General features: G+C 39.3%; 1 protein-coding gene across 1 annotated transcript in view; it reads right to left on the bottom strand.

Annotated features, from left to right (window-relative positions):
- Positions 1-5,334: 5,334 nt before the first annotated feature.
- LOC139765858 (uncharacterized) overlaps positions 5,335-25,408 on the bottom strand; it is a 378,458-nt gene continuing 358,384 nt past the window's right edge. The window contains exons 23-25 of the mRNA XM_071693716.1: positions 20,655-20,782; positions 10,170-10,249; positions 5,335-9,616 (exon numbers count right to left, since the gene is read on the bottom strand). Of these exons, the coding sequence (XP_071549817.1) occupies positions 9,079-9,616; positions 10,170-10,249; positions 20,655-20,782 (746 nt within the window). The 3' untranslated portion in view covers positions 5,335-9,078. The remainder of the gene's footprint in view (positions 9,617-10,169; positions 10,250-20,654; positions 20,783-25,408) is intronic.

The following is a 25,408-nucleotide window of genomic DNA, read 5'->3' on the forward strand; positions in this document are numbered from 1 at the left end:
TCAATGGATTGAACAGGTTATGTGGAGTACCAGGGGTAAATCATGGAAAGTTTTGTGGGGCCTGGATGTGGAAAGGGAGCTGTGGTTTCGGTGCATTACACAACAGCTAGAGACTGAGTGTGAACAAATGTGGCCTTTGTTGTCTTTTCCTAGTGCTACCTCGCGCGCACACGGGGGAGGGGGTGCCATTCCATGTGTGGCAGGGTGGCGGTAGGAATGGATGAAGGCAGCATGTATGAATATGTACATGTGTATATATGTATATGCATACATTGAAATGCATAAGTATGAATATGCGAATGTGTGGGCGTTTATGTATATATATGTGTATGTGGGTGGGTTGGGCCATAATCTTGTCTTGTTTCCTTGTGCTACATCGCAAACACGGGAGACAGCGACAAAGCAAAAATATATATAAATATATATATATATATATATTCCTAGGGATTGGGGAGAAAGAATACTTCCCACGTATTCCCTGCGTGTCGTAGAAGGCGATTAAAGGGAGGGAGCGGGGGGGCTTGAAATTCTCCCCTCTCGTTTTTTTTTTAATTTTCCAAAAGAAGGAACAGAGGGGGCCAGGTGAGGATATTCCAAAAAAGGCCCAGTCCTCTGTTCTTAACGCTACCTTGCTAATGCGGGAAATGGCAAACAGTAAGAAAGGAAATATATATATATATATATATAAATATATATATATATATATTCCTAGGGATTGGGGAGAAAGAATACTTCCCACGTATTCCCTGCGTGTCGTAGAAGGCGATTAAAGGGAGGGAGCGGGGGGGCTTGAAATTCTCCCCTCTCGTTTTTTTTTTAATTTTCCAAAAGAAGGAACAGAGGGGGCCAGGTGAGGATATTCCAAAAAAGGCCCAGTCCTCTGTTCTTAACGCTACCTTGCTAATGCGGGAAATGGCAAACAGTAAGAAAGGAAATATATATATATATATATTCCTAGGGATTGGGGAGAAAGAATACTTCCCACGTATTCCCTGCGTGTCGTAGAAGGCGATTAAAGGGAGGGAGCGGGGGGGCTTGAAATTCTCCCCTCTCGTTTTTTTTTTAATTTTCCAAAAGAAGGAACAGAGGGGGCCAGGTGAGGATATTCCAAAAAAGGCCCAGTCCTCTGTTCTTAACGCTACCTTGCTAATGCGGGAAATGGCAAACAGTAAGAAAGGAAATATATATATATATATATATATATATATATATAATATATATATATATATTCCTAGGGATTGGGGAGAAAGAATACTTCCCACTATTCCCTGCGTGTCGTAGAAGGCGATTAAAGGGAGGGAGCGGGGGGGCTTGAAATTCTCCCCTCTCGTTTTTTTTTAACTTTCCAAAAGAAGGAACAGAGAAGGGGGCCAGGTGAGGATATTCCCTCAAAGGCCCAGTCCTCTGTTCTTAACGCTACCTTGCTAATGCGGGAAATGGCAAACAGTAAGAAAGGAAATATATATATATATATATATATATATATATATATATATATATATATATATATATATATATATACAGAGCATCAGATTGGGGAAGAGCAGTGTGGTTTCAGAAGTGGTAGAGGATGTGTGGATCAAGTGTTTGCTTTGAAGAATGTGAGAAATACTTAGAAAAGCAAATGGATTTGTATGTAGCATTTATGGATCTGGAGAAGGCATATGATCGAGTTGATAGAGATGCTCTGTGGAAGGTATTAAGAATATATGGTGTGGGAGGCAAGTTGTTAGAAGCAGTGAAAAGTTTTTATCGAGGATGTAAGGCATGTGTACGTGTAGGAAGAGAGGAAAGTGATTGGTTCTCAGTGAATGTAGGTTTGCAGCAGGGGTATGTGATGTCTCCATGGTTGTTTAATTTGTTTATGGACGGGGTTGTTAGGGAGGTGAATGCAAGAGTTTTGGAAAGAGGGGCCAGTATGAAGTCTGTTGGGGATGAGAGAGCTTGGGAAGTGAGTCAGTTGTTGTTCGCTGATGATACAGCGCTGGTGGCTGATTCATGTGAGAAACTGCAGAAGCTGGTGACTGAGTTTGGTAAAGTGTGTGAAAGAAGAAAGTTAAGAGTAAATGTGAATAAGAGCAAGGTTATTAGGTACAGTAGGGTTGAGGGTCAAGTCAATTGGGAGGTGAGTTTGAATGGAGAAAAACTGGAGGAAGTGAAGTGTTTTAGATATCTGGGAGTGGATCTGGCAGCGGATGGAACCGTGGAAGCGGAAGTGGATCATAGGGTGGGGGAGGGGGCGAAAATTCTGGGAGCCTTGAAGAATGTGTGGAAGTCGAGAACATTATCTCGGAAAGCAAAAATGGGTATGTTTGAAGGAATAGTGGTTCCAACAATGTTGTATGGCTGCGAGGCGTGGGCTATGGATAGAGTTGTGCGCAGGAGGATGGATGTGCTGGAAATGAGATGTTTGAGGACAATGTGTGGTGTGAGGTGGTTTGATCGAGTAAGTAACGTAAGGGTAAGAGAGATGTGTGGAAATAAAAAGAGTGTGGTTGAGAGAGCAGAAGAGGGTGTTTTGAAATGGTTTGGGCACATGGAGAGAATGAGTGAGGAAAGATTGACCAAGAGGATATATGTGTCGGAGGTGGAGGGAACGAGGAGAAGAGGGAGACCAAATTGGAGGTGGAAAGATGTAGTGAAAAAGATTTTGTGTGACCGGGCCTGAACATGCAGGAGGGTGAAAGGAGGGCAAGGAATAGAGTGAATTGGAGCGATGTGGTATACCGGGGTTGACGTGCTGTCAGTGGATTGAATCAAGGCATGTGAAGCGTCTGGGGTAAACCATGGAAAGCTGTGTAGGTATGTATATTTGCGTGTGTGGACGTATGTATATACATGTGTATGGGGGTGGGTTGGGCCATTTCTTTCGTCTGTTTCCTTGCGCTACCTCGCAAACGCGGGAGACAGCGAGAAAGCAAAAAAAAAAAAAAAAAAAAAAAACCATTTCAATGTATACATATATATAAATACAAAGAGATATACATATATACACATGTACATAATTCATACTTGCTGCCTTCATTCATTCCCATTGCCACCCCGCTACACATGAAATGACACCCCCTTCCCCCCACACACGTGCGAGGTAGCGGTAGGAAAAGACAACAAAGGCCACATTCGTTCACACTCAATCTCTAGCTGTCATGTATAATGAGTGGATGGGCCATTCTTTGTTTGTTTCCTTCACTACCACACTGATGTGGGAAAGAGCAATTATGTACAAATAAATATGGAAATAACCTAGCCTCAGCTAGGTACCTATCCTATCCACAAGCCCTTAGGGAATGAATGAATAGCTAGGTTGTCTGTGGACTTGCTGCTGTGACCAGGATTCAAGTCTATGCAGATTTTACCCAAGGCAACCCATGAGCAAATGAATTTATGTCACACAACTTTGTTCACCTCCAGCAATGAGTAACATGAACTGATGGTACATGAAGCATCAAGTTTATAAAACTAATGAACCTACAGTAACAAGTAATATCATTATGTCTTGGAAAATAGTGCCTGCATAAAGTGAAGTACTACAAAAGAGCCATAGGGCAAATAATACTCTATGTAAATGAATAAAGATGCATCTTTTTATATGTAAAGACAAATGTCATCTGAATACAGAAATACTTAAAATTCTCTATCTGCTCAAGGGTTTCTTTGAGAGCTTCAGTCTGAAAAGGCACTTCAAAAAATACCACAGATAAATCAAAGGATGCTGAACTGCACCCAGATCATCAGATGCAAAAAAGACATCAAGCAGCTTCTGATGGACTGCATCACTGGCTGCCTCCTGACTATAATTGCCAAGCAGTTGCATCCTATCTCTGTATTCTCACACAAATGAACTAGGAGAAGGGTTATGGTTACATTCATCACTTACTCTTATACGAAAATAGCAGGATGAGACCAAGTTTTTATCCCCCTTTATTGCTTTGACTAATAAGCAAACTATTATAAAAGTACCTACACCAAATACTGCAATGAGAAAAAATGTCAGCAACCAGGACACTTGTATAAGGTGGGGAATGTTACCAACTAGTGATACAATTATGTCATGTCACTGTTGACTGGACAGTGACTGACATTTGAAAAACCTTCATTTGGATACTGCCACCAGTAACAATTTTAGAATAAATCATTAATGGTGATCTTGAAACAAAACAATTTTTACATCTAAATTTGTCAAATCACCCACTCCAAATAAGTCTGGAGAGGAAGCTACTTGCCATAGGTTCTCAGCTCTGCCTAAACTCAGAAAACCATTATGATTATTGACTGCACATATTATGATGAATATTTACATAACCAGGTGATTTTGTAATAAAAAAAAAATTCAATATAAATGGCGGCAAATAGTTTTCATTACCAAATGTCTTACACTGGTGTCCTGTTATTCTGCGAGTTTTTCATTTTTCTATTTAATGACTACCTAAATTACCCATTATTCTAAAAATGCAATGAAAAATTCCTTTTCACATGTTGGCAATTTTAATTAAATTCTGGTAGCTAGGCATTGATGTAGCTGGGAGAGGGGACAGTAAAGCCACAGACCAAATTACATTCCAAACCAAAATTTCTAGCGTAACTTTCTTGTATGAACTATAACCAAAACAGCATAGTTTACTATCGGTATATAGTACCACTCCATTATAATGTAATTTAGACTACTGTATCTGATTCAACAAATGTTGCCTTTTCATTGGTACAGTAAATCAAACAATATTCAATGATACGTACATACTAATGTGGGCTTGAGTCAATCTTTTTTCCTTTTATAATAAAAAAAAAATCTAAACCACTGTATCAAAAAAAATGCTTTGCTCATACACATAAAAAAAATCACTTGCTATAAAAGAATCTACAAAAGAATTTACCTATACAACTGTAGAAAGATAGGTTTTAAACAATATTTACTGGTGCATACTGTACATTGCAAGAGCTGATAATTATTACACCAAAAAAAATTATATGTTAAATCTTAATTTCAGTTTTTACACCATTCATAAGTCCAAATATGCTTTTCCTATGGAAAAGAATCTTTGATTTACAGTTAATATCTAAAATAAAGACATTAAATGCAAACATACTATATTTTCTAAAAACTTTTTATCCCTAAATGCAAGTGTTACCCTTCAACGTGGAATAGCATGTGTAACACTTGATGCTCAGTTATGTCCAATTCAGCTTCCAGCCAATAACCTTCACAGGTGGCTGGGATGGAGAACAATGTTACGGGAAATCCTGGGGGCTATGTTGTTCTTTACCATATGTTCATTATATATACTGTATCATCAATCCTTCTCTATGATTTTTTTGAAGGGTAAATAAACTTTAAGCAACATTTGTTGTTTTATTGGGGGCTCTGGTCCCTAACACTGTATTCATATTACAAACAACTGAACTGAACTCTGTGAAACTAAGTCTAGCAGTATCTCTTGATCTATATTTCACAAAATAACTTGACACCAGTGTTCTTAAGTATAAATAAAATAAATTTCCTCCTTAAATCTATCAGATTGCAACTTGTATTAATCTGAAATAAGTCCCCTTTTGCTTCAAAACTGCACTTCTGTTTGATAATTTTGAGTGCATGAAAAGAAATTACATATTCTGGCATCTAAACATATACAATGTTCATACTACATGCATGGAAGAGCCTATACATTCATACAGTAAACCTCCATTCTAACGGACAAACTTGGAGAATGAGTTGTCCATAAAAAGCCAAATTCCATTTCCTCCAAAATTTTCCAAGGAACATTAACAAATCACGTTAACTCGAAGAGGGAAGGAGCAGTAGACTGATGATCCTCCCCTCATGTAATACTTTCCAAAAATAAGAAACACAGGAGAGCCACATGAGGATATTTATTCCTCTAAGGCCAAGTAATATGTTGTAGACAATAGGTCACCCACACATGAAAAAGGAAAATTTATGGTTACAAGTGAAATATGGAGGGTGGAGGTGATTAGGGAGTAGCAAAGACTACTCTGAATCAAAAAGAAATATCACTAGGGTCACCTGAATCACCTCCTGGGGTTTGCATAAGATGCTGGCTTCTCTCCTCAAGCTTATGATGTTCAAATCATTTTCAGCTTTTCAGCAATGATAAGGTGTTTCCTGGGTGTCTTTCCACATGATAGACTGATAGCACCCTTACCTGCCATGTCTTAACATGGACAGGCTTTGTACCATAAACAATCAGTAATTACAAGAGAAAACAGTCACTGAATTTATGTATTGACCAAGAATGTGCTCATCTCAGACTGTTGGGCAGTGACCAAGCTATGTCTGTTTGACCATGAAATTTCTACTTAAACTATCCTTGTAAGTGTCACAGCACAAAAAATAATACTGCACCATCAAATTTTTGTAAATCAGAGTAAAAATATGGGCATATGTGCAAAGAGAACATTGTATACTAATGAATAAAAAAAATGCACTGAGGTGATGTGTAACATGCTGTCACATATTCCCCTATAGCCTTGGTATCCCAGACCGAGGTCAAGAAATAATTGCCTATTTTGTTACATCCCAAACTCAGTCCAATGGTTCCTAGCTTATTGGACCAAGTATATGGGACAAACTTACACAAATGTCCATCAGATCCCAAATTTAGTCTAGTGGGGTCAAAAGGTCCATTATGTGCCAAAAGGTGATACAATGAAGTCCATTAGAACAGGGGTTTACTGCAGTGTTTTTTCAAGAATGAAATTAAAATAGTTTTCTGAAGTACTGTAGTCCAAAACCCTGGTGATTATCTTTCTTTTTTGGTTAACAAGATTACCAAAATGACTGCAAATGAAAGTAATAGCAAGATGATTAAAAGAAGCATTATTGATGGGTTGTAGGAAAAAGGGCTGTTCTATGAAAGGGTATACAGAAACAGTGATGTGGAACAAACCTGGCTGCTGAGGCATTTGTGTTGACCATTTCAGAGCCTGTAGCTTAAGCTATAAAATGAGATTATCCTGTCCAAACATAACTTCCATACAAAATACTGATAATGTATACATACACAAGGTAATCAATCTCTCCCCATTGCCCCCACCCCTTTGTAGGTAAAATTTTTATGTTTCACAAACCATCCTCCCTGGGTTAGATGCTAAACAACGAGACTACTAAAAAGTACATAAATATATACTGCATATGTATGAATATAATATGAATCAAAAGAAAGAAAACTAAAATCTTACTTGGGGAATTCATGACTGATCTGTTACCTCTACAAAGCCTGAAGCCCTGCAAAACATCTTAGTGAAAAATCTAACATTCATAAGTAGCATAAATAACCTACAATTTACCCAATGCTATGGGGCAATACCCCTCCTTTCTACAATAAACAACCACACTTAATCATGAGATAACCATGACGTTGTAAGTGTCAGCACAAAAGGCAACTATAATAAAATAAGCACTGCTTACTAACAGCAAGATTAAAAGTTTATTTAATAACACAAATTTGAAATTGGACACAACCTTTTCCAGGACTCATTTTGAAAAAGAAACCGGTGATGAAAGATGAAAGCATATACACTGTGTTAATGCATGATTACATCCTAAAAGCTATAGCACTGTACATATGTAAAAGTGTGCTTAGCACATACCAAGCATAGTGACCCTTCAACCACATCTATCACTATGACAATTAATGACCACAAGGGAGCACTGAAGCTGAGAGAAGCTCATGTTTGCTGACTAACCCACTTGACCTGTATCAATCTAGCAGCACAGACTTTGGGCACCACTTTCCACCTACCAACACAGCCTCAAAACCTGTTATGTTTACATGAAATTTACCTCAACCAATTTCAATGATGCAAGCTATTTCAAGTTACTACATGTCCATGTTAATCATCTGTTGCAAAGCATTTACATTATCAAAATTCACTAAATATGAAAATTATGACACAAAAAAAGGAATAATGAATTGTTACAAATATTTCAGGAAACCACTTGTCTCAGCCATTCCTGAGTGTTTTGGGAGTACGTATTATCTCCTGGAGTAAAGCAGATTTAACGACAATGGAGAAACATAGAAGCGAATAAAAGACTATTGAAAAATGTATCTTTACCTAAAGGAAGATGGGAAAGGAGACCGGAAGAGGTACAAATATAAAAATATGATACCTTTACTCAACAGTTTCTCCATGAATTTGAAATAGCAAGGAAAAGTAAAACTTCTCCACTTAATATGTTGCTAGGCTCTCTGTGCTTGACACTCACATTATGGGCTTAAGAAAAAAAGTCCAGTATTCTAAGCTTTTAAGTACTATGAACTTTTAAATTAGGTCAGTCAAGCAACTTCAGAATATCAAAACGATCTTACCTGAAGGATGCTTAGAGATTTGCTAAACAGGGTAATAGGAAATTTGATTCATATCTTTCCTTAGGAGATTGAAAACATTATGAAAACATCCATAAAATGAAGGAAAAGCCTTTGCATTAAAAACAAACCTTTCAAATAGTACATATTATCATACTAAAAGTTTAATTCTACAGAAGTATGAAAAAGAGTGCACAATGATGTGAAGACTTTCTGATTTTGAAAACTGTAAGGTGATATAATGTAATCATTCATAACATGAGATAAAGAAGGGGAGGGAGTACTTCTGTGGGCCCATAGCTGCAAAACTGCTTCACTACACAGCCTACTGACATTCACCCGCGAGGTTTCATCTCCAGCATTGGCACATGATAGCTGTCTTAAAACAATGATTCATGTTGCATCACAGCTTGCATACGAATCCCCTTGCATAATGAGATAATACTGATAGATGCCATCTGCAGTGTCAATACCCACAGCACAGAGTGCAAGCTACTATTATAGCAAGCATCTCTGCTGTGCTTTTAAGAATATCTACAACATTTTGAGTAACAAAATATCATAAATATCATTTAAATAATATAAAATAGAATGACCAGAAAAAGATTAGCATTTGAGTACATCACATGTGATTTGATGCTAAGATCTGGTCTTGAGCTCCTTCATTAGGAAACTTTAATATAGCAATAAACCTGCAATCTAAAACACTAGAACACTACTTTGGTCACTTAGAGTTGCCTAGGTGGGCCTTTCCCTATACGGGTGTGACACTAGTCCATAAATCACGAGAAATATCTGTGGTACAATAGTCTCCCTGCTGTCTACTCACCAAATTTTCTTTTTCTTTATGGTCCTTATGTGCTAAAGACATATATCGTGAGGAAACATACTGTGCAGGGGGTAGTAAAGGGTCCTCTCCCATTTCATTTTCCTCTACCATCACATGATTTAAATTAAGAGCGTCCAAGTTGGAATGCGTAGAGATCATACCATCTTCACTCAAACTTGTTGTAAGAGGTGGAATATTCATCACCATATTTCCACTCATTGACCGCTTTCTACTTGAGGATGCCACACTTTGTAAACGATTGTTGATTGACAAGGACAATTTCCTCGTCTTATCTGGAATTCTCATTTCCAAAGACACAGTTTCCTCAAACTGCACTGAGGACTGGGGTCCATCCAAGAATGGTGATATCAAGCATGGATTATTAACCAAGTGCTCAATTATTTGCATTACCTGTGGCCTCCTCACTGGGGTACGATGCCAGCAGGTCCTCAATAAAATATCCCTAAAAAATATTTATGATATCAGTGGCATATGGAAATTATGTACAAATATTGCAATCAAAGTATGGCAAAAGGTTTTTAAAGAATTAGTCCTAAAAACAAGTATCTAATTCTGTTTGCAAATATAAAGTTACAGGTATTTTAGATGTGGATGCCAATGAACTAATTTCTGACTGTGTGCAACACACAAGCACTTTTTGTCTCAAAAGATATACCAATTCAATATTCACTGAAGTATATGGACAAAGGCATACCTGACAAGTCAAGTAAATGTGCAAAATAAAAAAATAAGGAAAGCTTCTTCTTTGGACAAAGGAAAGTTTAAGACATGTATGAATGAACTTACAGTCTATATATATTTGAACCAACCAAAGAAAATGGAGTTGGAGAAAAGAAAAAAAATGAAAAAGACCCCTAACAAAGAATATCAAGATAGCTTTGGAAAACCAAATTCATTCAAACCCAGGGCAAAATAAAATAAAACAGACACAGAATGATATGATAAAATCTCATGAATGATGATTAAAAACAATTTTGTAAAATATAAAAACTTACAGTTGAGGTTTGACCCCTTGTGGTATGGTTATGGTATGGCCAGCCTTCACATGTTCAAGCACCTGATCATTGGTCATTCCCTGAAGAGATTAAGAAATGCTTAACTGGGTTAGTTCTAGATTTAGACAAAAAGTAAAAATACAATACCTATCACCTATATATCTTAAACTGCTTTCTGTCATTGATTCTCATACTCTTTTTTTGTAATACCTAAAAGCCTTTCATGCTCTAGTGAGGAACCACAAGGAGCAAACAAAAAATGGCCACATCACACACATCCTGTCTCTTGTTATCATGTATAATGTACCAAAATCAAAGACTACCATCCACAGCCAAGCCCCACAGACTTTTAATCTAAACATTTCATATGCCCTGGTTAAGACCATACACCATACCCAAACACAACATTGCTCAATTTCTTTCTGTCTATGCACATCTCTCACCCCCATAAAAATTCAGATCCCTATACTAGGCCTCTTGTACTAATCCTGTCCCCTCTTCCCCTTACTCCTATTGCTTCTGACATATACCCTCTTTGTCAGTCTCTCTTTACTCATCCTCTCCATATGCACAAACCATTTCTGCATACCCTGACTGGCCCTCTGAAACAGAGCACACTCCCTGCTGTACCCTTCTCTTGCAATATAATTTTTTACAAAGTCAAGGATTCAATTTCCTGCATGTCCATTCATCCTCAGAGATTTCATTTCCAGCACATCCTATCTCCTTTTCTATGCATTTAAGGATGAAAGTTTGCACCCATACAATACTACTGGGCCTCATGTACCTTCAAATATATCCATCCTTGCCCTCACAGATGCTGATGTTTCCCTCCAAATGCTCTTTAACATTAAAAGTCCGAGACTGTTCATTTTGAACAAAAGCAAATTTCATTTTCTTATCTCTCCTGCAATTTTTCCATTATGTTCCTGATATCCAGTGAATTCTACCAAATTATAATGTGTGATCATTGGAAGTTACTTTTCTAGCACATCGCTTCTTATTTTCAAGATATTTGAGAAAATACTTATAAGTACCAGTGGTGGTCATTCTGACCTCAGTCTAGTTTGATGATCTTTGAAGTAAATATGTAATGTACTGGACCAACAAGTTTTGAAGGATGGTGACTGACTGTCACCCTACTTAGTAACAAGGAGCAACACTGCACAATCAGCATGCATTTCAGACAGCAAAGTGTTGGATGATATACAACCTTCAGCTAAATTGTTGGATGAAAATGTCCTTCATTTACTTCAGCCATTCCTCAACAAAAGTAAAAATGTCACAACTGATAACTTCTACACAGTTAAGAGTTCCAATGAAACCGCAAGAAAAGAACACAAGTATTGTTTATGTGATCAAATCATACTAGGGAGGAGATTCCAGCCTCCAATAAGAACATGAAACAGCAGCTATATGAAAAGCCTGTGAAGTAGGATAGCTGTATCTTGACCATTTACCAAGGTAAGGTACACAAGAATGTTCTGAAAGACAGATGATACTAGAAGTGACCAGACATTCCCTGAAACTGTTAAATTCTATAATCTTTATAGTGTTGCTGTTGTAGTTCACACAGTGAAGGAGTGCAACATGAAAGCTGGTTCTACAAGGTGGCCTATGCAAGTATTTTATAATATCCTGGACTTGGCCTATATCAATCAATGTCTGAGTGCTTTTCAGAAAGTTACAAGACAATCACAAGCTAAGACTTCATTCTGTAGTCAGCCAAGGTGCTCTAACAGATGAAGAAATGGGGTGCTAGTGACTACATTTCTGATGCAGAGTCTGACACTACTGTTGCCACCCCTGCACCTGCTAAAAGTCTCCAGTGTTTCCCAAATATCTGCAATAGCAACCCTAAATACAACCTTTTCCCAGCCGCATGCCCCAATGGGCTGATGTATAATGCACTAAGAATGCTACACTATATTGTTAACGCAGCATTCACATACACAGACACAACATATGTATGCAAGCACCAATCACAATTGGAGAAAACAAGTGACATTTGTGGGAAATATATATAGAGCATTTCTCCATTCAAGGTCATACAAGTCATACATCCTCTAAACAGGCACTACTCTACATCAATACATCATCAGCAAAGCTTTTACAGGTAAGAAGCAGGCAAAACGTTGCATTTTTTCTCATAACAGAGCTGAACCTTCCACAGTACGCCAATGAATCCTCGGGAGTGGCAACATTGGTACAGAGGTATGAGCATCAGACCTCACATTCACACTGGGTGACTTGGCATACCAGGACAAGTATTAGACATGACTGACTCAACAATGTGTCAAGTACATATGGAAGCTTTATTTACACCCATTTTACTTTTGTCAATATTTTCGTAACTTCATAATTCCTGTTTCATTACGTAATTGTAATTGTAATTTCATAATTCATGCCAATATAAGTTTTTCCCCAAGACCTTTACATGTTCCTCATTTGGGTTATGTCCATAGGTTTGGGAACCACTGTGCAAAAAAAGGCTAACACAAAGAACAAAAGTGTGGAAATTAAAGACAATTACACAATATACATGAGGGCTACTTTTCTTTCCAGGAATTCCCTAGAGGGGTTTGCCACAGCAAAAGTCTCCATAGCCACTTCTTAGTCTCTAGTGCCTAACAGGCCATTTGCAGAGGGCAACTCTAGTGCAGTGTTTCCAGAGGCTCCTGCCTAATGTACCTACTGACTACTTCAACCTAATGTGTCTACCTAGGTTCCAACCTTCTATTTCTACCTAATGTGTCTACCTAAGGTTCCAACCTACCACTTATACCTAATGTGTCTACCTAAAATTCCAACCTACTACTTCAACCTAATGTGGCTACCTAAGATTCCAACCTACTACTTCTACCTTATGCTCCTGTCAATTGTTCCTACCTAAAGCTCCTGCCTAAATTTCCTATTTACTACTTCTATCTACTGTTCCTACCATTGTGTCAAAAGGCAGGGCTAGCACACAGCACTCACTGCAGGAAAATCTGGAGTTATGAAGAATGAGTTGCATCAGTTAAGAGATGTCAAGTGATATGTGTAACAAGGAGAGATTGTGTTTTTGCAGACAGAATGCTACCAATCCATGTAAGAGTTAGGCAGTGTATGGAAAGGGTTCAGGAATACTACAGATAATCACCTGTAAGAACTACCCAACAGCTGAAAACAACTTTTCATAACTGCATATATCATAAAAGTAAATGTAATAATGATTGCAGTATATTACTTCTGAACAATGTCATACTATACAAATGAATGACCTAATATCTGTGATGTATGTAACATTTACATCACATAATTATGAATAAAGACAGTCAAGTTTTGTAATATTTACATTGTAAAATATAGTTATTATAGTATGACATAATGTCTAACCTTCTGATATTCTATGTTTTTGTATGATTTGGGAGATTTGTAGCAAATAAAGAATACAGAAAATTTAGTTACAAGTTATTTACATTATTTGCATTTATCTTAATGGAGATTTTTTCTACGTAAAAGTAACAAGAAGAATGATCTTAATATTATACACCTTAATTTGTAAATCACACTTTAGTTTCAGTCAAGAAGTTCAAATGACCACTGACAGAAATTCTACAGTACGAGGTAACTACAACTTTCAGGGTTAATGGAACCAGAACCTTAATTACCTTTTCCACCCTATGACCCATTTCAGTCCAAACGGTTCACTTCACTGTCATGTCTGCTACAAGGTACCTTGAGCACTCTATTTCCTCTAGACCCTCCCCAATTAAACTCATACTCTTACCTTGTTACCATTTATTATCCTACATTGTTAACATGCACTTCATTGTTTTCCTATTACACAGTTCCACAGTTGGTCCCCTTCTGGAGTTTCTCTTTTGAGTGTGCTACCAGAGTCATGTCATCTGCATGCAAACAATTATTTATCTCTCATGCCCCTACAATCCAGGCTAATTAAAGAACCATCCCTTGTTCCAAGACCCTCAGTTTTTTCTCTCTCACCATCCTGTCCATAAACAAATTACGCAGCCACGGTCACAACACATATTAATGATACCAACCTAACTTGATGCATGCCAATCTCTCACTCATCCTTACGCCTTTATTTTCACAGGAATACTCAATATGTTTACACCTTCATTTTCAATCATTATTTGCTACCCTTGTCTTCATACAAGGTAATTATGACTTCATTCCACCAGTTCTCAAGTATTTTGATTAAAGCCATCAATACAATGAACAGCCTAACAAACCATTCTATTTTTCTTGAAAAACTTAACTGCTAACCCCTTCACTCCAGATGCTTTAACACACTATCTTGTAATTACCTATATGTAATCAGTTATTTGTACTGTATAGGGTGAGTTTTACACTCGTAAAGCTCCATCCCTTGAACATTCTCTACAATCATACAACTTTTTAAATCTATGTATATCTGGCTGCATTAATCATGTCCCCAGTCATTCTATTCTGCTCAGCCACTACTCTTATTCTACAAAAGTACTTTTTTACCTTTTGTTTAACAAGTTTCTTGCATAATTTCATGTTATGACTTCAAGTTGTTTTATCCTCAAATCTCTCAAAGAACTGCTCACTGTCCACATCAGTCCACTATATTTTTTTTTTTATTATACTTTGTCGCTGTCTCCCGCGTTTGCGAGGTAGCGCAAGGAAACAGACGAAAGAAATGGCCCAACCCCCCCCATACACATGTATATACATACGTCCACACACGCAAATATACATACCTACACAGCTTTCCATGGTTTACCCCAGACGCTTCACATGCCTTGATTCAATCCACTGACAGCACGTCAACCCCGGTATACCACATCGCTCCAATTCACTCTATTTCTTGCCCTCCTTTCACCCTCCTGCATGTTCAGGCCCCGATCACACAAAATCTTTTTCACTCCATCTTTCCACCTCCAATTTGGTCTCCCTCTTCTCCTCGTTCCCTCCACCTCCGACACATATATCCTCTTGGTCAATCTTTCCCCACTCATTCTCTCCATGTGCCCAAACCACTTCAAAACACCCTCTTCTGCTCTCTCAACCACGCTCTCTTTATTTCCACACATCTCTCTTACCCTTACGTTACTCACTCGATCAAACCACTTCACACCACACATTGTCCTCAAACATCTCATTTCCAGCACATCCATCCTCCTGCGCACAACTCTATCCATAGCCCACGCCTCGCAACCATACAACATTGCTGGAACCACTATTCCTTCAAACATACCCATTTTTGCTTTCCGAGATAATGTTCTCGACTTCCACACATTCTTCAAGGCCCCCAGAATTTTCGCCCCCTCCCCCACCCTATGATCCACTTCCGCTTCCATGGTTCCATCCGCTGCCAGATCCACTCCCAGATATCTAAAACACTTCACTTCCTCCAGTTTTTCTCCATTCAAACTCACCTCCCAATTGACTTGACCCTCAACCCTACTGTACCTAATAACCTTGCTCTTATTCACATTTACTCTTAACTTTCTTCTTCCACACACTTTACCAAACTCAGTCACCAGCTTCTGCAGTTTCTCACATGAATCAGCCACCAGCGCTGTATCATCAGCGAACAACAACTGACTCACTTCCCAAGCTCTCTCATCCCCAACAGACTTCATACTTGCCCCTCTTTCCAAAACTCTTGCATTTACCTCCCTAACAACCCCATCCATAAACAAATTAAACAACCATGGAGACATCACACATTATAAAAACTTAAAGGTTGTGATCAGGTTACTCTCTCTCTCTCTCTCTCTCTCTCTCTCTCTCTCTCTCTCTCTCTCTCTCTCTCTCTCTCTCTCTCTCTATTCTTGTACCATATTTGTTGCCTTCCTCTGGGCCTTCTGTATTAGGTCAATGTAATTGTTTAGATAGAGACCTATTAGGTCTATGTAATTCTCTGAATACAGAGACCTAACATAAGAGCATATTTTAGTTTTGGCCTAATGGAGAATATGAACTGCCAGCTAAATATTTCCTTATCCATATACTTGAAAATTATTGATATTTACCAAAAGACATTGTGACTTCTGGCAATAGATGAGGGACAATGTTGACTCCCAAGTCCTCCTCAAGCAAGAGTCATGAAATCTATTTCCTGCTTGAAAATAATCATGCAGAGGCCTCATTTCATCATCCATGTATAGGAACAACTTTGGTGCCTGTTCAGGTCCCCTTGTAAGCTGATGAAATCCTATCACTTCCCTCTTGACTTCTGCATCATTTGCAAACTTATTCAGGAAGTTCATAATTTCAGCCAGGTCATTCACACTGATCAAGAACAGTATCAGTTCTAAAGCAATACTCTGGGGCATTCCACTGGTGACTTCCACCCATTTGGAGAAGGCTTCTCTGACGTGTCCTTTGTTCCCTTTCACTACGACACCCTCTATACATTGGAGGAGCCTTCCCCTTATTCCTTCCTGGTATTCCAGCTTCTTAATCAGCCTCCCATGCAATACTCTGTAAAATGCTTTCTGGCAACCAAGGTATAAATCAAACATTCACAGACAACAATTATTAAGCAGACTGGTCTGTGTAGTTTAGAGCCTATTTCATCTCATTTCTTAAAGATGAGTATGACATTTACCCCTTTCCACTTCCCTTGGCACTTTGCCTTTCTCCAGCAACACCATGAACAGTATCTCAAGAGGTCTGTCTAGTATATCTGCACACATCTCCAGCATTCTGTTTATGGTTTTCTAAATACATTTTTATTTATTATACTTAATCGCCGTTTCCCTTGTAAGCAAGGTAGAACTATGAAACAGATGAAGAAAAAATGGCCCATCCACTCAGATACACATATATATACATAGATGACCATACATGGACATATACATGAAATATACATATCAACATATATGCATACACATACACAAACATATACAAACATATATACACATGTACATATTCATACTTGCTTGCCTTCATCCATTTCTGGGGCTACCCTGTCCCACAGGACACAGCATTGCTACCACATGCTTCAGCGAGGTAACAACAGAAAAACAGACAAAAAAAAAAAAAAAAAGCCACATTCCCTCACACTCAAGTGTCTAGCTGTCATGTGTAACACACTGAAACCACAGCTCCCTATCCACATCCAGGCCCCACAGCCCTTTCCATGGTTTACCCCAGATGTTTCACATGCCCTGGTTCATTCCACTGACAGCACATTGACCCCGGTATACCACGTCATTCCAACTCACTCTATTTCTTGCACGCCTCTCATCCTCCTAAATATCTCAATATTTTCTAAAGCCTCCTCTGCAACCCAACTTACTAGTGATAAGGGTATAGTGTCTTCTACTGAGAAAATACCTTTGAACTTGTCATTCAGTTTCTCACACATCCTCACACCATCCTCAATCATTTTTATTCCTTTGAATTCCTTAATCTGATAAGCTGCTCTTTAAATGATGATCTATTTCTGATCAGTTTATGGAAAGATTTTGGATTTTCATCTGCCTTATCCACAATAATCTTTTAAAATTTCTCTGTTCCTCCTTTCTTATCCTGCTAAACTCATTCCTTCTTCTCTTCTACCTTGTGTAAGATGGCTGGCTGCAGTGCACATTTTGGAGATCCCTTCTTTTCGAAAAATCTGATTAAATCATTCTTTCCTTTTCCTTGACCTTCCCTCAGTATTTGAGGCTAGAGCTAAACGTATTTCCACTCTTTCATTGCAAATAAATTTGTTATGGGGTTTCAGAGGGGATGACTGAGTAAGAAATGATAGAATATGAAAGAGGCATGGAAGTACAAAGATTATGGCCGAGAGAGCATGGCTGAGAAAGCTGAAGCAGGTGTGCTCAAATGGTTTGAAAACATGGATAGGATGAGTGAGGAGAGGCTGACAAATAGGGTATACAAGCAAGAAGTGGAAAGTACAATGAGAAGGGGGATACCAAATTAGGGATAGAAGGAAGGAAAGAAAGATGTTTGGGAGGGTTGGGCCTGAACATACATGAGAGCATGAGACATGTACAAGCTGAAGATAACCAGAAATATGTACTATACAAGAGGTAATGTCCTGTCAATGAGCTGAACCAAGGTATATCTCTGAGCTCATGGGCCCTTTAGAATAAAGCCAAAGGTGGTATATCTATAAGTGTATCTATTTGTGTACACTTGATCACTGTCTCCAGCGTTAGTAAGGTAGCGCAAGGAAACAGACGAAAGAATGGGCCTGAACATACATGAGAGCATAAGACATGTACAAGCTGAAGATAACCAGAAATATGTGCTATACAAGAGGTAATATCCTGTCAATGAGCTGAACCAAGGTATATCTCTGAGATTATGGGCCCTTTAGAATAAACCCAAAGGTGGTATATCTATAAGTGTATCTATTTGTGTACACTTAATCGCTGTCTCCAGCGTTAGTTAGGTAGCACAAGGAAACAGACAAAAGAATGGCCCAACCCACCCATATACAAATATAAATACATAAACGCCCACACGTGCACATATACATACCTATACATTTCAATGTATACATACATATACATATATACACATGTACATATTCATCCTTGCTGTTGCCACCCTGCCACACATGAAATAACATCACCCCCCACCAGGTAGTGCTAGAAAAAGACAAAAAAAAGTCCACATTCATTCACACTCAGTCTCTAGCTGTCATGAGTAATGCACCAAATCCATGACTACCTTTCCACATCCAGGAACCACAAAACTTTCCATGGTTTACCCCAGATGCTTCACATGCCCTGGTTCAATCCACTAACAGCACATCCCCAGTATACCACATCATTCCAATTCACTCTATTCCTTGAACACCTTTCACCCTCCTATATGTTCAGGCCCTGATCGCTCAAAATCTTTTTCACTCCATCCTTCCACCTCTAATTTGGTCTCCCACTTCTTGTTCCCTCCACCTCTGACACATATATCCTCTTTGTCAATCTTTCCTCACTCATTCTCTCCATGTGACCAAACCATTTCAGTACACCCTCTTCTGCTCTCTCAACCACATATATTCTTTTCATGCACAGGCTGAACCAAAATTCATTAAGCACCTATACTACAAATGATAAAACCAATTCATTCTTAGTATCATTGTTACAACAAAAGGCCTACATGACTTTCGACATGTATGGCAATCAGCCTCCCCCTCCTTCCTCCCCTTCCTTCGCATGCACTGTCACTCCAGTGTTTCTTTGAAAGCAAATGTGTCTGGATTCTAACAGGTGCTACTGTGAAAATGGTTTGTTGACTTAGGCTCATGTGTTTTTGGTGGAACAGGTGTTATGTGGTGCACATCAATATATAGATGAAGTGTAACAGAAGTTTGCTTTTAAAGTATCACAACACTCCCATACCACATCACAATGAAAAGTGAAGATTAATTGCCTTGGTTTGTGAAAACTGATCAGTTGCCAACATGCTGAGATCTGGCAAGCTGCAGTAATAGTAACAGAGGAGAACATACTGCATGTTTTGGATTGCATAATGCAAAGCCCAAATAAGTCCATTCATAAACTGGCACAGCAGATAGGCATCTCAGATAACAGCACACACAGAGTGCTGAAGAAGCAGTTGCACCTGCATCTCTACAAGATAACACAAGATAATGAACTGAAAGAACTGGACAATGTCAAGCATGTTAAACATTGTCAATCACTGTGACACTTTATTACTGTGAAGGGAGAGGATACTCTGGACAACACATTCTTTATCAATGTGGCATGGTTTCATTTATCCAGTCATATCAACACCCAAACAGCTGTGTTTGGTCAGCACCTACTCTGCATGAGATCAAGGACACACCATTATATGATCAGGAAATCACATAATTGGCCCTATACTCTTCAGTCACAAAGTCAGCTCAGCATGTTAATGTGAACTGATTCTTTACTCTTTTATTGGACATTTAAATGACAAATTTGCCTGTGGCTATTTCCAACAGGACTCTACTACTGCATAAACACAGTTTGTGTCTCCATGAAGCTACTACGGAAAGAGTTTGTGGAAATATCAATTTCAAAGGACATTTGTCCACCAAGGCTGGCAGATCATACACCAAATAATCATCATCTGTGGGGAGAAAGGAAAGGAAAGGAACAGTTTACTAATACAATTCTCACACTCTCCCTGACCAGAAAGGAGCCATCACAAATTTCACATCAGGAAAATCTCTGACTGATCTGTCACTTCCCTTTGCAAACAATAGAAGACATGTAAATGTGTGGCTAAAGACACAAAGGTACCATTTCTAACATTTGGTGCAATGGGAAATGTATTTGTATTACTGCAGAGACTCTCAGTATATACTCATCTACAGTAGGTGCACAGTGACTCTTTGGCTTACCATGTTAAAGACAACTATATATTTCAAAAGAGAATTAAAGAAATTTACATAGATATGTAATTCCCACTTTTTTCCATTAAAGCTGAAACCATCTATCATAATAAGGTACAAAGTATACAGAAAAATTCAAAGTTGAAAGTTTGGCACTATACCTGGAATGGAAATGCTCCAAATGTGACTATTTCATATAAGAGGACACCATACGACCAAATGTCACTCATTGTAGTAAAAACGCCATCTGTTAAGGATTCAGGTGCCATCCAACGTACAGGTAACATGCCTGCAAAATAATAAAGAAAAACATATAGAAGAGTCAATATATACTTTTTTTTTTTTTTTTTTTTGCTTTGTCGCTGTCTCCCGCGTTTGCGAGGTAGCGCAAGGAAACAGAAGAAAGAAATGGCCCAACCCACCCCCATACACATGTATATACATACGTCCACACACGCAAATATACATACCTACACAGCTTTCCATGGTTTACCCCAGACGCTTCACATGCCCCGATTCAATCCACTGACCACATCAACCCCGGTATACCACATCGCTCCAATTCACTCTATTCCTTGCCCTCCTTTCACCCTCCTGCATGTTCAGGCCCCGATCACACAAAATCTTTTTCACTCCATCTTTCCACCTCCAATTTGGTCTCCCTCTTCTCCTCGTTCCCTCCACCTCCGACACATATATCCTCTTGGTCAATCTTTCCTCACTCATTCTCTCCATGTGCCCAAACCATTTCAAAACACCCTCTTCTGCTCTCTCAACCACGCTCTATTTATTTCCACACATCTCTCTTACCCTTACGTTACTTACTCGATCAAACCACCTCACACCACACATTGTCCTCAAACATCTCATTTCCAGCACATCCATCCTCCTGCGCACAACTCTATCCATAGCCCACGCCTCGCAACCATACAACATTGTTGGAACCACTATTCCTTCAAACATACCCATTTTTGCTTTCCGAGATAATGTTCTCGACTTCCACACATTCTTCAAGGCTCCCAGAATTTTCGCCCCCTTCCCCACCCTATGATCCACTTCCGCTTCCATGGTTCCATCCACTGCCAGATCCACTCCCAGATATCTAAAACACTTCACTTCCTCCAGTTTTTCTCCATTCAAACTCACCTCCCAATTGACTTGACCCTCAATCCTACTGTACCTAATAACCTTGCTCTTATTCACATTTACTCTTAACTTTCTTCTTTCACACACTTTACCAAACTCAGTCACCAGCTTCTGCAGTTTCTCACATGAATCAGCCACCAGCGCTGTATCATCAGCGAACAACAACTGACTCACTTCCCAAGCTCTCTCATCCCCAACAGACTTCATACTTGCCCCTCTTTAAAAAACTCTTGCATTCACCTCCCTAACAACACCGCCCATAAACAATTTAAACAACCATGGAGACAACACACACCCCTGCCGCAAACCTACATTCACTGAGAACCAGTCACTTTCCTCTCTTCCTACACGTACACATGCCTTACATCCTCAATAAAAACTTTTCACTGCTTCTAACAACTTTCCTCCCACACCATATATTCTTAATACTTTCCACAGAGCATCTCTATCAATTCTATCATATGCCTTCTCCAGATCCATAAATGCTACATACAAATCCATTTGCTTTTCTAAGTATTTCTCACATACATTCTTCAAAGCAAACACCTGATCCACACATCCTCTACCACTTCTGAAACCACACTGCTCTTCCCCAATCTGATGCTCTGTACATGCCTTCACCCTCTCAATCAATACCCTCCCATATAATTTACCAGGAATACTCAACAAACTTATACCTCTGTAATTTGAGCACTCACTCTTATCCCCTTTGCCTTTGTACAATGGCACTATGCACGCATTCCGCCAATCCTCAGGCACCTCACTGTAATTCATACATACATTAAATAACCTTACCAACCAGTCAACAATACAGTCACCCCCTTTTTTAATAAATTCCACTGCAATACCATCCAAACCTGCTGCCTTGCTGGCTTTCATCTTGCACAAAGCTTTTACTACCTCTTCTCTGTTTACCAAATCATTTTCCCTAACCCTCTCACTTTGCACACCACCTCGACCAAAACACCCTATATCTGCCACTCTATCATCAAACACATTCAACAAACCTTCAAAATACTCACTCCATCTCCTTCTCACATCACCACTACTTGTTATCACCTCCCCATTTGCGCCCTTCACTGAAGTTCCCATTTGCTCCCTTGTCTTACGCACTTTATTTACCTCCTTCCAGAACATCTTTTTATTCTCCCTAAAATTTAATGATACTCTCTCACCCCAACTCTCATTTGCCCTTTTTTTCACCTCTTGCACCTTTCTCTTGACCTCCTGTCTCTTTCTTTTATACGTCTCCCACTCAACTGCATTTTTTCCCTGCAAAAATCGTCCAAATGCCTCTCTCTTCTCTTTCACTAATACTCTTACTTCTTCATCCCACCACTCACTACCCTTTCTAATCAACCCACCTCCCACTCTTCTCATGCCACAAGCATCTTTTGCGCAATCCATCACTGATTCCCTAAATACATCCCATTCCTCCCCCACTCCCCTTACTTCCATTGTTCTCACCTTTTTCCATTCTGTACTCAGTCTCTCCTGGTACTTCCTCACACAAGTCTCCTTCCCAAGCTCACTTACTCTCACCACCCTCTTCACCCCAACATTCACTCTTCTTTTCTGAAAACCCATACAAATCTTCACCTTAGCCTCCACAAGATAATGATCAGACATCCCTCCAGTTGCACCTCTCAGCACATTAACATCCAAAAGTCTCTCTTTCGCGCACCTGTCAATTAACACGTAATCCAATAACGCTCTCTGGCCATCTCTCCTACTTACATAAGTATACTTATGTATATCTCGCTTTTTAAACCAGGTATTCCCAATCATCAGTCCTTTTTCAGCACATAAATCTACAAGCTCTTCACCATTTCCACTTACAACACTGAACACCCCATGTATACCAATTATTCCCTCAACTGCCACATTACTCACCTTTGCATTCAAATCACCCATCACTATAACCCGGTCTCGTGCATCAAAACCACTAACACACTCATTCAGCTGCTCCCAAAACACTTGCCTCTCATGATCTTTCTTCTCATGCCCAGGTGCATATGCACCAATAATCACCCATCTCTCTCCATCAACTTTCAGTTTTACCCATATTAATCGAGAATTTACTTTCTTACATTCTATCACGTACTCCCACAACTCCTGTTTCAGGAGTACTGCTACTCCTTCCCTTGCTCTGGTCCTCTCACTAACCCCTGACTTTACTCCCAAGACATTCCCAAACCACTCTTCCCCTTCACCCTTGAGCTTCGTTTCACTCAGAGCCAAAACATCCAGGTTCCTTTCCTCAAACATACTACCTATCTCTCCTTTTTTCACATCTTGGTTACATCCACACACATTTAGGCACCCCAATCTGAGCCTTCGAGGAGTATGAGCACTCCCCGCGTGACTCCTTCTTTTGTTTCCCATTTTAGAAAGTTAAAAAAATACAAGGAGGGGAGGATTTCTGGCCCCCCGCTCCCGTCCCCTCTAGTCGCTTTCTACGACACGCGAGGAATGCATGGGAAGTATTCTTTCACCCCTATCCCCAGGGATAATATACATATATATATATATATACACATACACACACATACACACACACACGCACATACACACACACACACACATACATATATATACATATGAAAAATGTAAGAAACAATTTAGAAAACTGAAACTTCTAGCTTGAAATGAAGAGAAAAAATGAATGTCACAATATATACTTATTTATCTATTTATTCATTATACTTTCTCGCTGTCTCCCACGTTCGTGAGGTAGTGCACGGATACAGACGAAAGAATGGCCCAACCCACCCACATACACACGTATATACATACACGTCCACACATGCACATATACATACCTTTACATCTCAACGTATACATATATATACACACACAGACATATGCATATATACTCATGTACATAATTCATACTGTCTGCCTTTATTCATTCCCGTCGCCACCCCACCACACATGCAATGATAACCCCCTCCCCCCGCATGTGCACGAGATAGCGCTAGGAAAAGACAACAAAGGCCCCATTCGTTCACACTCAGTCTCTAGCTGTCATGTATAATGCATCGAAACCACAGCTCCCTTTCCACATCCAGGACCCACAAAACTTTCCATGGTTTACCCCAGACACTTCACATGCCCTGGTTCAATCCATTGTCAGCACGTTGACCCCGGTATACGACATCGTTCCAATTCACACTATTCCTTGCACACCTTTCACCCTCCTGCATGTTCAGGCCCCGATCACTCAGAATCCTTTTCATTCCATCTTTCCACCTCCACTTTGGTCTCCCACTTCTCGTTCCCTCCACCTCTGACACATATATCCTCTTGGTCAATCTTTCCTCACTCATTCTCTCCATGAGACCAAATCATTTCAAAACACCCTCTTCTGCTCTCTCAACCACACTCTTTTTATTACCACACATCTCTCTTACCCTTTCATTACTTACTTGATCAAACCACCTCACACCACATATTGTCCTCAAACATCTCATTTCCAGCACATCCACCCTCCTCCGCACAACTCTATCTATAGCTCATGCCTCGCAACCATATAACATTGTTGGAACCACTATTCCTTCAAACATACCCATTTTTGCTCTCCAAGATAAAGTTCTTGACTTCCACACATTTTCAACACTCCCAGAACTTTTGCCCCCCTCCCCCACCCTATGATTCACTTCCACTTCCATGGTTCCATCCGCTGCCAAATCCACTCCCAGATATCCAAAACACTTCACTTCCTCACATTTTTCTCCATTCAGACTTACTTCCTAAATGAATTGTCCCT

The sequence above is a fragment of the Panulirus ornatus genome, chromosome 56 (genome assembly GCF_036320965.1).
Source record: "Panulirus ornatus isolate Po-2019 chromosome 56, ASM3632096v1, whole genome shotgun sequence".
Lineage (NCBI taxonomy): Eukaryota > Metazoa > Arthropoda > Malacostraca > Decapoda > Palinuridae > Panulirus > Panulirus ornatus.